We start from the raw sequence: 14847 nt of genomic DNA on the forward strand, positions 1-14847 counted from the left end.
CGTTTTGACCCTCCGTGGCATCTATGGGGCTCTTGCTAACCCGATGCTCTCCCCTCAGGACACCAGCACAGGTCAGTGGGCCCTTGCGTGGTGCTCGCCCCCTGACGCTCGCGGGAAGGCGAGCAGAGGCTGCGCTCAGACCTGTGCTGGCCTCGTTTCTTCCAGCCTGACCTTTGGCAAAGGTGCTGTGTGTGCTCAGGGTTGACTCCAGAAGCCTCTGTCAAGTGTGAATGGACGGGAGGTCTCCGGGCCATTTACACCTGCCGGAGGGGCCTGCTCGCCCCGCTCTGGTGTTTATGGCCTTGTGCTCCGTGGACACGTTTTCCCACAGATGTGCTTGATCGAGCCTTCTCAAATTCTCCTCCCTTCCCATCGATTTCCACGGCGGGTTTGCCAGACCTCTGCGCTGGAAGACCGAATACCCCGCACTCGCCAAGTCCGATCGTCACAGCCGGTTCTGAACTGTGGTCTTACAAACCTAAACTTCTTCGGGGTCTGTTTGGAGAATCCAAGCAAGAGCTCCAGTTCTTCCTCTTGCAGCAGACACAACCCCAACACCCCTTTGTTTATCGAAGAGTCAGACGAGGCTGGCGCGGAGCGGGGACACGGTTTTCACTTCTGTGGGCTCCTTCAGGCCACGGAGGCAGCGCAGGGCCACGGGAGTCTAGTTAATGAGCAGGTTATGCAATATTCATTGTGTTCAGTTTAACTCTTCAAACAGAACGTCTAATTGCGAAAAGAAAAAAAAAAGAGCAGCTAAGTACAGATGTTGAGACAACAAAGCTCGGGAAGGACTCCGGCTCCCTCCAGTAACCGGTGCCCGACAGCAGCCCAGCGGGTCCCTGCGCTCGTCGGCTGTGCTCTGGCTGAGAACTGTGGGGTCTAAGGACGACGGGCTTCTCGGAGGACTGCTTTCTGGCTGCCACAGAGGGCTGATCCAGTCGCCTTCGGCTTCCACCGGAACACAGCGGTTCTCCCCGATCTGCCTGCCCGCACAGTCTCACCCCCATCGCTCCCGGCAACAGCGTCCTCGGCAGGCCCCCGGAGGACACCTCCGTCTGCCTGTGGCTGCACTGGGTGTGCAGGTAGCAAGGGGCAGCAGCCAGAACCATGCCCAAGGTGGCCGAAAGGCGAAGCAGGACTCCCAGTCGGGGAGTCTTGAGCTGGATCCCCAAAGGGTCACTGGCTCCCTCTCGCCCACCTTCAGGCCCTGGGTGGGTCTTCCTGGGGTAGCCCACTCTGTCCCCTCCATTTCCCTCCCCCACTCTGAGCTCCTTGTGCTTTGACTGAGGCAAGAAGCTGGCAGAGGGCCCGGATGCCCCGGCTGGCCCGCAGCGGCGGGTGGCCCAGGAGACGCGGAGGTGTGGAAGACGGGTGTCGGGTTGGCTGCCCCGCCCCATTCCCAGCAGAGCTTCGGAAGGCCAACGGTGGTGGGGATTGGCAGGGTGCACGGTGTCCAGAAGAGGCCTCGTCACGGTCCTGTTAGAGGCTTCCCTCTCGTCCTAGAAAAACAAAGGGACAAGTCCAATGGGCTGGTCCTCGCCCAAGCTGCCACTGAACTCTGCAGCCAACCTGTCTCCTTTAAAGAATTCCAGGCAGCCGAAAACCCAGCCTCGTGCCTGCTCCTACAAGAGTTCAGAGTAAAAAGCCCACGTAGATCAATATGCACATTTATCGATGGGGACGGGAAGTGAATGGAAGCCCCACAGACAGCGTGCAGGCCGGTCACGAGGATAGACCCAGGGCGGCTCCCGGACCAGAACGGCGACTGTGACCACTGATGGCCGGAAGCTCTCAGTATATCTTTTTATGCTAACACCCAGGCAAGAGGAACCATTTAATCTGACGATTTGAGTAAGAATAGTACACCATGTTTTATTTTTGTGTTCCTTTTCAAAGGAATAGTAAACCAGTGGGTATGTATATTTTATATTGCCCATTGATCTAACCTCTATACATGATCTTATAAGGCCAATGTTATGAAGGAGGGGTTGGGGCAGGGAGGAGAGAGGAGCTGTTAACCAAGCTGAGTGGAAGCATAAATCACTAACACCATCAATTTCTACAAGTGCCGATACCTTCAGAGACAAAGGCTGGTACTGACTGGTAGGACGACGCTATGTGTACATCATGACCTTGCCTCATTCTCTGTAGCTTTTGCTACTGGTCTAATAACTCTGATCTCCCAGCCTGGAACTTCCCACTCTGAGTTCAAAATACCAACCTCACCCCCTCACCCCCATGCACAACTCAGGCTGTTACCTGCTCATTCCTACCCAAGGGCGGGCAAGTTTCCGATGAATCAAAGCTTGGATCATCCTGAATCCTACAGGGAAGAATAGAGGTGCTGAGAAGAGGTCACTACGTGTTTGGATCAAAAAGCAACTTTTCCTATCACTGCTGTGTATACTGATAAAATCAAATTTCCTCGAAAGACACCTGAGTTGAGAGCTGGGGACAGGAGGGGCAAATGAGGGGAGAGGTGAGAGGATGGCAGGAAAGAACTCACTGAATGCTTTTATTTATTATTTTATATAAATGTATATTTATACTTTATAAATTTATATATCTAAAATACAAAACATATCTTTATGTTTTATGTTATTTAGAGCAGCATGTCGGAGACCTCACCCTGTCCACGAGAGTACACTTTCCCCAGGTGATTTCATACCCAGCCCTTTTGACCAGTCACCCTTCTACAGTCAGGGTTTCTCATACACTTAAGAATAACTATGGTTGAGATCTTTTCCTGTCAGACTCCAAGAAGTTCACATTTCCTCAGCATTCCAGTGTTTGGCATCATCCCACCAAATTGCTGATTGGTCCACTCGCTGGCCCATTACCTGTGGTGGGTGCCAGGGCTGGAAGCAAAGCCCTCTGTGGACAGTCTCCTGAGGGCCACTCCAGCCCACGGACATCCAGGGAGGGATCTAGGGTTGGGTCGCCATCCCTGCTGGGTGGCTGGCCATTGCTGACGGCAGTAGCTGCATGTGGTGGTTGGAACACGGCCTCTGCACCCCCAGGAAACGCTGACACCCCAGTCCCTGGCAGGAGCAGGGTCTACGCTGTCCTCCTCTGCAGCCCCAGCGACGGCAACAGCAAGGGTGTCTGAGCGCTGCTGCGAGAGAGCGATGGGGAGCCTGGGAGCTAAACAGAGGCCCAAAGACACCCAGAGCGAGTGGGAGCATTTTCCTGGTATCGATTAGCACCAACAGCCACGAAAATGGGTAAATGCTAGAGACTTTAATGTGCCTTGAGACAGACCATTAAGTGTGAGCCACTCAAAAGTGTCAACATAAAAATGACCAGCCCAGTAACATAAGCCCTGACTGAGCCGCGAAGCACTCCACTTCTTAGCTCTTGCAGAGTAAGTCCCTGACGTCGGGCCGTGCACTCCCCAGTCACCAGTCAGGGAGGACAGACACCACTGCACTTGTCTCACCTCCGCCAGAACTGCTCCTCGCTAGACAAACAGTGGAAATCACAAGTCAAAGATGTTTAAAAGCCCTCGACCTTTCTTGCCACGTTAGCAACATTCCAAATTCCTGGGCGCTGGGAGTGACTGGAGCCTCTGCTGAGAGATCATCGCCTGCGCTGCCCTCCGCTGTCTCGCTGCTCCGTGACCGCCAGCGGGACAGCCCAGGGGTACAGTCGCTGAGCACAGAGCAGTGTCGCAGTCAGACCACCGTCTGGGCTCTGTTCTCCACTCTGCCAACTCCTGGGGCTTTGGACAAGCCCCCCACAGCAGCAGCAGGTCCTCATTTGCAGAACAGCACGCAGGTATGGGCGGCTGACGCGGAGCTGTTGGAGGAGAGGCACGAAGCCCTCCTGCCCCGAGGGCCGACCGCCTCGCTGGCTGGGTGGCGCTGATGGAGTTCACAGAACCGTTGGCAAAGTTCCTCTGGCCGGGGCTCCAGCAGGGTTGGGTTGAATCTTTGGGGAGGGGTGCTGCTTGGTCCCAATACCTTCATCGCTCAAAAACATCAAGACCAAGGGGAAACTGAAGAAACCTAACACAGACACACAGAACGTGGCCCAAGTCTGACAGTTCTGAACTCCCGCCTGCACTCTAAGTGCATCCGGACATCTGCAGACCCACTGTGTGCTGGGGCCACCGGCGCAGAAGGGGTGCAGGTCGGCGATTTGTTCCCGACTGAAATCTCGGAGAGACTCTTAGATGCCCACCCTTAGCAACGACAGTGTGACGGAGATGTCACACCAGGCGAGGGACGCAGTTACGTCTGCCTGCCAAGAAGGGAAAATTCCGCAAAGGAGATACCTGAGCTGCCCCTTGAAAGGTAAATAGACCCTCAGGAGGCACAGTCCTGTTTGAGAAAATGTCAGAAAGCAAAACTTGGAGACATAAAAGTAGGTCATGTCAAATGAGATTGGGTAGGACCCCAAAGGGGCCAAGGGTCTGGTGGGAAATGTTTGAGAAATACAATATACTGTCTTCCCAACGTGGAAATTCATGATTCCCACCGGCCCACTGAGGTCGCTTACAGTAAGAAATCTATTTCACTTTGTTCGATGAACGACACCTCCCCCAACACTCACACACAGGCGCGCACGCGCATGCACACACACACACACACACACACACACTCCTTTTTCCTTTGGGCAACACTAGGGTTTGTATAAAGAAGGCTGGGGCCGGAAGGGGAGGACTGTGAGCAGCATAATAAGGAGCTGACCCTGTAGCTGCTCGGACTGGAGTTCTCTGCCCACTGGGGGACCAGGTTCCCAGCAGGGCCAACCCCCAGGGAGGCGGCAGGACCATCAGGAGGCCCCCCCTGAGGCCTCACTGTTATTCACATTCCTATGGAAAGGAGCATGCTCTGCTCGGGATTGGAGAGCAACATTTGAGGCTTTGTAAGCCATGAGACTTGACACACGGTGCGCTCGCAGGCTCCTCTTCACGCTGCGGCGCTTTCTCTGCTTAGGAGCATCTTGGCGCAGAGGTTGGAAGGAGCAGTGCTGGGCCCTGGGGCTCAGACCAGGTCTGGGGCAAAGGCAGAGCGCGGAGGGTGGTGGTCGGGCTCAGTCCTGTGCCTGATCTGCCAGACGGAGCCAAGCCAGGGATTCGGATTGGCTCCCGGGCATAACACATTAGCTGAGAATAAAGGAGAGAACACAGGAAAGTGGGATCCAGTGGATCAAGGTGGGGTTTTCTGTGCAATGACTGGGTGCCTTTGTGAGCGTATCTGTTCAGAGCACGTAACGAGGAGTAGAGAACCAGAGTGAATTCCACAGCACCAGTCATTTCGGGGTACGTGGCGCATTCTCTAGCTGGCCGATGTTCTTGTTTTGGTTTGTTTCAGAAGTGCATAGGCCAGTGGGGTCTGAAGCCACATGATGAACCAGGAAGAAAACCCTCTGCCATCAAAGGGACTCTCACTCCCGCCCACCTACCGTGGAAAGGAACAATAAAAATTGGATGAGTTTTTATTTGAAGGAGGAGGAGGAGGAGGAGGAAGAAGAGGAAGAGAAGAAGAAAGAGAAGGAAAAGGATCATTTCTTTCTCGAGCTCCCTGTAGCTTCAGGGTTGGAGGGAAACAGCTGCAATAGTGTGATTGGCAGAGGTGGGGGTGGGGGGACGTGGGCACTGTTTCTTGGTTTTGTAGCAGTTCTAACTCTTCACCCTAAGGCTCAGCTTAACTTGTGGGGTTGAACAGACAATGTTTGTTGCCACAAACACAGCAACTGGGCAAACCCCCGCCTGCTGAGGGCTCGGCTAGCACCTCCCCAAGAACTGCCGCGGTCCAAGGAGGGTGTTCATTGCTTGTGTTGCAGAAACTGGACACTAGTAACTTTGAAGTGAAAATAGTGATGCCAACCGAGTGGCAGGCTGTACCTGGGGCAGGTCCTTCAGCACCCTCCGGCCTCTGCCCAGGGCTGGGCACCAGTGACCCGGGCTCCACAGGGCTGTGTCTGATGAGACACAGCAGATGATTCGGTCCTTGCGCAGTAAACAAAATGTGACTGGATGACTGATAAACTGTGGGAAAAGAAAGCAGGGTGACCGAGGGTTTGGTTTTCCTTAACTAGTACCGTGGGCTATTCTACTAGAAGAGAGAGCAAACCAAAAGACAAAGAACAAAAGTCTAAGTGAATAGAACCAGAGAGATAATTGCATTACCCCTTGAGTGACTTTATTCTTTTTAAAAAAACAAAAACTCAATAGTAGCAAATAATGAAAATAGGAGAGGATAAGCACAAATAAATAAATATAATCATTAAAAATCTCATTTTGACTCAAGGGTATTTTTTTAACTGTTTAGACTCAAAAGATTATTTTTTCTTTTTTACATTTTTTTCTTTATTGATCTTTTAGAGAGAGAGGAAGGGAGAGGGAGAGAGAGATAGAAACATCAATGAGAGAGAACATCGATTGGCCGCCTCCTGCATGCCCCCCACTGGGGATCAGGCCCACAGCCTGGGCATGTGTCCTGACTGGGAATCAAACCGATGACCTCTTGGTGCAGGGGTCGACGCTCAGCTACCTGGGCCAGGCTAGACTCAAAAGGTTTTCTCTTTGACTTTATTATTAGTCACTATTGGTATATTTTCATTGAATTACACCACCAATTGAACATTTTATAATTCTATTGTTCAAGTACACAATTCTATCATAATTGCAGATTCTATTGAAAATTAGAAATGCATCATTAATAAATATTCTAAGTAATATTTTGAATACATAATGCCTTTCTACAGTAAAAATCAATTTCATAAACATTATCTCATTTATTCTCCCCCAAATTTCACCAAGGTAGGGTCATCGGCAGGTGTCATTTTTCTCGCTGTAGATATTCAGAGAGCAGTTATAAAAATTGACTCATCAGCGGAGGCCATGCAGAGCGTTAAGGTGCCAGTAAGAGCCACGATCCAGGCCTCAGCACGTGGGCGTGACCGTGGGGAAGGACCTGGAGGTGGAGAGCCTGGGGTGGCTTTGGGAGAGCCTCTGACCCGGCGACTCAGCCCTCTCTGCCAAGGGGAGACAACAGCTTCGAAACTGTGCGGCCACAAGGCAGCTGTGGTGCTGAACCTGAAAATGGTGGTGAGGTGCTTTGAGAAACAAGAGTCACTGTACAGGCGACTGCACGGGACCAGAACCGAAGGCAGAAGCCGGGTCACACCAGCAGCCAGTGGGCAAACCCATCAGGGCACGGGGTTTCCTCCTTGCTGTTCTGCCTGCTGCATCAGGACACAAAGGGACAGGAAGGGGACACCACAGGGCGGGGCCACATCCCTCATCTCTTACTGTGCCCAGTGCCGAGGGAAGCCAGAGAGACGTGGGGTCTGGCTGCCGCCACCCTTAGGCACAGCTTCCCCCACATCCACGAGGTGAGGGGAAAGCAACTGAGGAAGAAAAGGGACAGTTTCCTAAAAACGACGACATTCTCTTTCTGGGCAAATGCAGGTGTCTGGTTTTGAGCGGTGAGGACGCTCACGCGGTTGCCGGGCACCGTTCTGACCACTGGCCGCCAGGCCCTCCCTGGGAGGTGCCGCCCTTCCTGCTGCAGGGACGTGATGGACCACAAGCCAAGGGACAGGGCCTTCCGTGGCTCTCCCAGGCCAGGGAGGTGTCCACCTGTCTGTCTGCGCCAGCCTCTCTCTCCCGTCCCGCCAGCAGCTCTCTGGTGCTGCGAACTTGCTGGAGGTCGGCCGGGATGCCCTGTGCCTGGGGGGCGGGGGGCACACTGCTGGGCCGAGGAGACCCGCAGAGAGGGGAGGTGGGGGATGTTTTCCAGTCGCCCCTGCATAGGCTCTCGAGTTGGGGTGGCCCCAGGGACCCTGCCCTGTCAGAAAGCAGCTGGAGAGGCGGGGAGTGGAAGGGAAGGGCCTCCCTTTTCAAGTGGAGGGTAGTGACTGAGAAGCAGGGCCTGGCTCACAGGAATCCGATGCCCCACGCGCTGGGCGGGCCGTCCACACGCAGGACAGCTTTCTCTCCCGGCCTTGTCACCATGGGTGACTGTGTCCCCCTCTTCAGAACAAGTCATCGGTTTGGAGTGAGGAGGCGCCAGAAGGAAGGTGCCGGCTGTGCAGTGATCGGAGCAGAAACCCCGTGAAGTCATGGCTGCTGCTCGCCTGGCCCCCGGGGGTTCCACGCCCCGCTCCCAAACTAAGACCGGAGCTGGACTGCAGCCCCAGGCCGCGAACGACGCTGATGTGCTATTTTACACCCCAAATAATTTCCGCTTGGATCACAGACATCTAAAAATCACATACATGCCCTGGCTGGTTTGGCTCAGCAGTTGGAGGTTTGGACTGCGGACCAGAGAGTCCTGGGTTCAGTTCCCACTAGGGGCACGTACCAAAAAATAAAATAAAAAATAAAAATCACATACAAAAGAATTAAAAACAACGTTGTTTTTAAATTTGGAATTAGGAATGCCTCTCTAAGCAAAACCCAGAGAAAGATGACTTTTAAAAAAAATTCTGAATATGGAAGAAATAAAAAAACAAATGGTAAACTGAGAAAAGTATTTGAAAGATACAAAACAGACAGATATACAAAGTTATAGAGACTTCATAAAAAGATAACTAAACCCAAAATTATGGAAGGACACCACAGAAAATTTGAAAAGCTCAAAGATAATTTTAAAATAACTATCAATGAGAGTCTATTTTATGCCAGTCATATAAATAAATTAAAAACTGCCGGTGTTGGTTGGACTACAGAAAACGAGAGCGCTCATCCACGGACGCCGGGCTCTGCGCCAGGCGAGTCCTCGAGGGGAGCCTGGAATACGTTCCACACTCCGGACGCAGTTGCCTCCGGTACACGCTGCAACACGGACGGACGGGGAAACAGTGCAGTAAGGAAATGAATCAGGCCCCAAACGACAAGTAGTGTATGAGTCCACTTATATGAGAACAGAAAGATTCGAGATTCCAGGGGCTGGGGGGCAGCGGAGCCCCCAGAGAAGTGGCCCCTCCTTGAGCAGCCTCTGGCATCTCCCCAGCATGCTGCACACGTCACCCTTTCTAGCTGTGTCGTGATGTGGCGTTTGGGAAGCTGCTGGAACAGCCTGAATTTCAGTTTTAGGTCTATGCTGCTGTGGGGGGCAATTCGCACCACATACTTGTTCCCCCTCCCTTACCAATAGAACACAACTGGATAAAACCATATACAGAGAGTACATTTTATTTTCATTTATCACCTCTAATTCCCATCCAAAGAGTTAGCAAAACTCAAAGGACTAGAGCAAACACTGTGAGGGGTCAAGTTTACCTGCAGCTGCATGGACACTTGTCTCTCTTCTTTTTTTCTTTATTGGTTTTTTTAGAGAGAGAAGAAGGGAGAGGGAGAGATAGAAACATCGATGAGAGAGAACACTGACTGGCCGCCTCCTGCATGCCCCCCCACTGGGGATCAGGCCCACGACCTGGGCATGTGCCCTGACCGGGAATCAAACCCGGTAACCTCTTGGTGCGTGGGTCAATGCTCAACCACTGAGCCACACCAGCCAGGCTGGACACTTTTCTGTCTACACTTAGCTACCACCTCCAGCGTCTGTAGCGTTCTCGTCCACCCTTTCTACCTGGCACCTTGGGAGCCTGGTCCAAGGAGGCAGGTGGGACTCTGAAGGATGGGCGGAGACAGGAGTTGATGGAAACGCCCCAGGGGAGTTTCACCTGCGTACTCAGAGGGCCCACAGCAGGAGCTACCCAGTCTCAACCTTCCGGGGGTCTCTTCCCGTCTTTCCCTCCCCTCTTCCTCATCTGTGCTTCCTGCGATCACCTCCCAGATAAAGTACCTGCGCTTGAGTTTCCTCTGCTTTAGCCTTGCCTGACCTAAAATAGCAGGAAATGCTCTTTTCATTCCCCAAATCATTTTAGTTCTAAATAATGAGAAAACGTCTATTTTATACATCCAGATACACAGGATACATGACGTTTGTTCAAGGTCACTCCGTTCATGTCCTGTAATGGGGGCAGAAGCATTTTATAACCATGCTACCTGTGCCTTCTCCTACACAGATGAGCATCAGCGTAGAGATTAGCTGTGGTTCTCGTAACAAATATTTCATGCTTGTCGTTGGCTACCTAATTGCTTCTTAGGATTAAGCCAAACTTTAGCCCACGAATCTCCTGGTGGGACAGACTTGGAATTTGTCACGGGGCCCCGAGGTGCCCGGGGGGTCTCAGAGCCTCTCCCAGACGCACCTGACACGGTGTCTCCCGGCGAGTAGGAAGACCTGCTGGTGTGAATGGTGACATGGTGGGGCCTGGGGGCCTGAGGCCGGGCTTGATGTCTGGGCTGCATGTCCTCGCAGGCCACCCAGCTGGCGCCGTGGGAAAAGGCGGACGAGCCGGCAGCCAGGCAGCGGGCGGCACAAACCCAGCCAGCAAGGGCCACTCTCCTGCCCTTTCCCGTCACAGGAGCCACAGCCTCAATCCAGATGCTGCGTGAGGCTGTGACACGGTGCCTTCTGTGATATGGCTGAGCCGAGTCCCACGCTGCCTGACCCCCGAGACACCTCGAGTGCTGCCTCCCAGATTGCGAGCACTCACGGTCAAGGTCAAAGACATGCCAAACTATAGTGCTTCATTTCTAAACACTTGGGAAAAACAAAAAAACTTTCTTTTTAAAATTTTCTCAAAAGTCCAGACTGCTTTGTTTTCAAGAGAGGATTTAATGTTTAAGTCAAAGAAATAAGACAAGAAAATAATTGTACGCTATGTGGCCTCCTTACTAGCTGTCTGATATCCAAGGTCAGTGTGAGCTATAATACATTACAGCTGAAGTGGACACGCAGTGTTCCAATATGCCAGGCAGTAAGGCATATTAACATCTTATCTCTGTAATTGCAAATCACAGAGTTAAATGCTACCAAGTTCGGCCAACTATCAGTTATTTAGAGGTGACTGCCGCGTTCACGGTGCTCCTGGTCCCCCTCCTGTGGACCGTTTCGAGCTATCTCACGACTTTGCACAGAGCACACGAGAAGCGAAAGTTACAGCCAAGCCGATCCCTCTCCACCTCGTTAGCTAGAGTGGCAAAGAGAATTGGCTCAGGGATGGAATAAAATGATTGGATAAAATAACATTTATAGAGTAAATTTCATTTTTGTTTGCCACCTTGAATGACTATCAGCAGAAAGAATGAAAAGTAGTGTAAAAGAAGGTCACAGGTGAAAATCAAGGGAGAGAAAGCAAATAAGACCGGTAAAAAGCTCTCTGAATAAATATTTGGGACTGTCAGACATTTTTTAAAAAGCAGTTGTTTGTTTTTATAGTCCTTTGCACAGGTATTTTAGAAGTTCTGCTAATACTTTTATCTAAGGAGCAAAGCGAAGCAACAACAGCCCTCCTCTCTAGTAAGTTGGTTTAAAAAGTTAAAAATAAAAAGTAAAAATTTAGTGAAACTAGCTATAAAAACACATTAAAGAGATCATCCATACCACCACATAAACAAAGGTCATCTAGTCCTCTTACCTTTTACATGCTATCACCACCACCTTCCTCACTGACCGGACAAGGAGTAGGATCTGCAGGTCACATCTTTGGAGCAATACCTTTCTCTGCCAGGTTTGCTTCCGTGAGGCAAAACCCCCTGCACCACAAGGGGCCATTCCTACAGCTTTCCCCAGGAAGAAATAATAAACAAGGACTCGAACAAGCATGTTCTCAGTTGAGGGGCAGAGGGCCCTGCCCATTTTCAGAAGGCCACATGGAAAACGCCCCTTCGCCCTAGCTGACGGCAGATGTGTCCACTCCCCAAAGGCAGATCAACACAGGTGCCCACAGAGGAAGGGGGTGAGGACACGGCCCACAGGTCACGCTGGCTGCAGCCGCAGCCCCACCCCCACCCTTCCTTCCTTAGACCTCGCCGCGTCTGCTTTCCCAGCACCCTGTCTGCCTGAGGCCGGGACACCACCACTTACCTGCGGGCACGCGTTCCTTCAGCTTTGGTGGACTTGCCAAGACACATCCTTTAAACGGGTCTTTTCTCCTCCACTCAGATTCTCCTCTAATGGCAGGAAAACAGCTGTTACCCCAACCCTGGCATCCACGGGAACCGTCCCTCGGTGTCCGAGTCCGGCCTTCACCGCCTTGGCTCTCTCTAGACCGCATGGGCATGCTCACGCAGATTCCACGTCGAGGCCATTCGGGCCCGTGCGAAGAGCCGACAGACTGGAGCAGGTCTGCCCACGACTGGCATTGCACCCTCAGCGGGAGCCGGATGCCTTCACCTTGGTCTCCCCCTGGGGGGCGGGGGGGAACCAGCTCAGCGTCCTGTGCTTCGGCGTCAGCGTGGGCTGCAGAGGTCCGGTGGGCAGGAAACCGTGGCCAGCAGCCAAGCTCGCGCACAGAGGCCCCTCGGCACACTCCCGCCCCAGTGCGCTGGCGCTGGGCTCACGTGTTTGGACGCACGTGACAGTCAGATCACAGCTCAGAGCCTGCAGAGCAGTGGTGCTCAAAGTGGGGTCCCCAGAGCACATCGTCCGCATTCCCTGAGAACTCGTTAGGAGTATGAGTCCCTGGACCCCACTCCACACGACCGAATCAGAAGCTCTCGGGGTGGGGTCCAGCAATCTGTGGTTTAACAAGCCTTCCAGGTTATTCTGGTTCAAGCAAGATTCGAGAAACACTGGTATGGATTCCCCAGGCTTCTTTACAGACTCTCAAAATCTAAATCTTTGGGAGAAAGTCCTGGAAATCTGCATTTTTGTTACACACCCCACGAGATTCTTTTGACCAGGTGAGTTAGGAAAACACTGAGTTGAAGAATCAGCACAGTCAGAAAAACCTCCAAAACTCAGAGGCCCCACCCATCTGGGATTTGTTGATAAAGATGTTGGGCTCCTCAAAGGACATTGGCCAATTGCAACAAGAGTTATTTAAACGAGTATCTGAACACCAAATGTGTGCCAGGCATTTATTTGGACAAAAAACAAAGATGAATTAGACACTATCCAGACCCATAAATCCACACAGGAAATGGAGGAGACGCAAAAGGCTAGCGACCTGGCGTGTGATTCTTGGCAACATTCTGGAACAGCCAGTGGCTGCCAGGGGCGGGGGTCCTGAGCGTGACCATGAAGGCAGCATTTTGGGGACGGTGAAACTGTTCTGAATCGACGTGGAGCTCACACAACTGCATGAGCTTGGTAACATTTATAGACTGTTGCACCAACACCTCACATGAATAAACACCACGTGCAAGTAAAAAAGGAGAATAACCAAAGAAACGGAGGTGACAGGACAGACACCAGTCACTATTAGACAAATGGTAGGTGGGAGTTTTTAAAGGAGTTACCTGAGAGAAACTCTACGAGGCCCCAAAATGTTTCACAGAGGTTACATCTGAACTGCACCTTAAACTGTGAGCAGTTTTTCTTATCAATACAGATCGGAATAAGAAGAATGTATTGAATACAGTGTAGTCCGTGGCCTGACTACAACCCCGAAGAGTCTCACTGTCCAATGTGGTCCACGGGCCAGCAGCATCCACATGGCCTGGGGGCTCGTTAGAAGTGCAGAGTCTCAGGCCCCTCTGCTGATCCGCTGAGTTGGTTTCTGCAGATTGGTTAGAGGTGGCCCGTTTCCCCAAGACCTCAACCCATCGATCAGGCAGCAGCCAGCCAGACTGCCTTGAGAACCTGGCCTTCTCCTGACACAGATCCTCGGGCTGAAAGGTTAAGGAGGGCTAGGTGACCCGGCAGGCCGAGGCCGAAGTCCACTTCCGAGTCTGCCCATGTCCCCTTCTCCTGTACCGGCGTCCGCGTGAGAGGGCTCTGTGGGTGAGCTTGTTTCTGGTTTCCACCTACGCACTGGACCATGGAGTCCTGCCGAGGGCCCGGCACGTGAGAGGCGTCCCTGGAAAGAAGGCTGGAGGGAGGAGGAGAGCGAGGCTGAAAAGTGCTGCAGTGACCAGACTCTGAAGGGATCTGTGCATCAGTGAGGCGGCCCACACCCGGGAGAAAAGGAACCAGAGGGCTCTGAGTACGGAGCACGTGCCTCTGGTAACTCATTAACAACCTTTCCCCAGCGTTGAAATTGACTAGTGTTGTTTTTTTGTTTGTTTGTTTGATTTAACTAGATGTACTGGGGTGACACTGGTTAATAAGATTGCATAAGTTTCAAGTATAGAATTCCACAATACATCATCTGTATCTTGCATTGTGTGCTCACCACCCAAAGTCAAGTCTCCTTCTGTCACCATGTCTTTGACCCCTAACTTGACCCTTCTCTACCTCCCACCCCCCTTCCCCTCTGGTGACCACTGTGCCATTGTCTATTTGACCAGCGTTTGTTTGTTTGTTTTATCCTCACCCGAGGGACATTTTTCCATTTTTGTTCAGGTGGAGTGGGAGGGAGAGAGAGAAACATCGATGTGAAAGGGACACATCGAGTGGCTGCCTCCCACACGATCCCAACCGGGGCCGGGGGGAAAACTGCAACTGAGGCATGTGCCCTTAGCGGGAACCAAACCCAGGTCTCTCTGCACTGCAGGGCCAACGCCCTAACCGCTGAGCCAAACCGGCCAGGGCTTGACCAGTGTTTTGACAGACACTGGCTATCCTAGCATCATTATTGTAGTGAACATCTTAAAATTTACCTAGATAAGAAATTTTAAAGCCTCCAATTTCTGGAGTACTGGGACAATCTGTGTAGGAAAAGAGAAAAACTCTCACCATTTTCTTTGAACTCAACTTTAATGTACTTAAAAATGGGAAATCAATGGCCATTTACGTATATTCAGCAGGCTTGTCGACTTTTGCTTCATTCTTCAAGCTACTGTGCACTTTCTTCCATTAAAAAAAAGAGAATGGTTTAGAGCTCTTTTTCCACCCAATTATCCTCCCCTCCGTTCTCCCTGCTGGAGAATAATAC

The 14847-nt window shown here is 51.9% G+C and overlaps 1 protein-coding gene across 1 annotated transcript; it reads right to left on the minus strand.

Annotated features, from left to right (window-relative positions):
- Window positions 1–577: 577 nt before the first annotated feature.
- REELD1 (reeler domain containing 1) lies at window positions 578–12452 on the minus strand. The gene is given in 15 exon segments (XM_036282284.1): window positions 578–664; window positions 815–990; window positions 993–1040; window positions 1043–1321; window positions 1324–1394; window positions 1396–1502; window positions 2263–2326; window positions 2844–2901; window positions 2904–3036; window positions 3038–3147; window positions 5904–5998; window positions 7265–7362; window positions 7896–8125; window positions 10174–10375; window positions 12204–12452. Coding segments are annotated over 15 exon segments (2007 nt in total).
- Between the last annotated feature and the right edge of the window lie 2395 nt (window positions 12453–14847).

This window comes from Molossus molossus, unplaced genomic scaffold (genome assembly GCF_014108415.1).
Source record: "Molossus molossus isolate mMolMol1 unplaced genomic scaffold, mMolMol1.p scaffold_m16_p_4, whole genome shotgun sequence".
Lineage (NCBI taxonomy): Eukaryota > Metazoa > Chordata > Mammalia > Chiroptera > Molossidae > Molossus > Molossus molossus.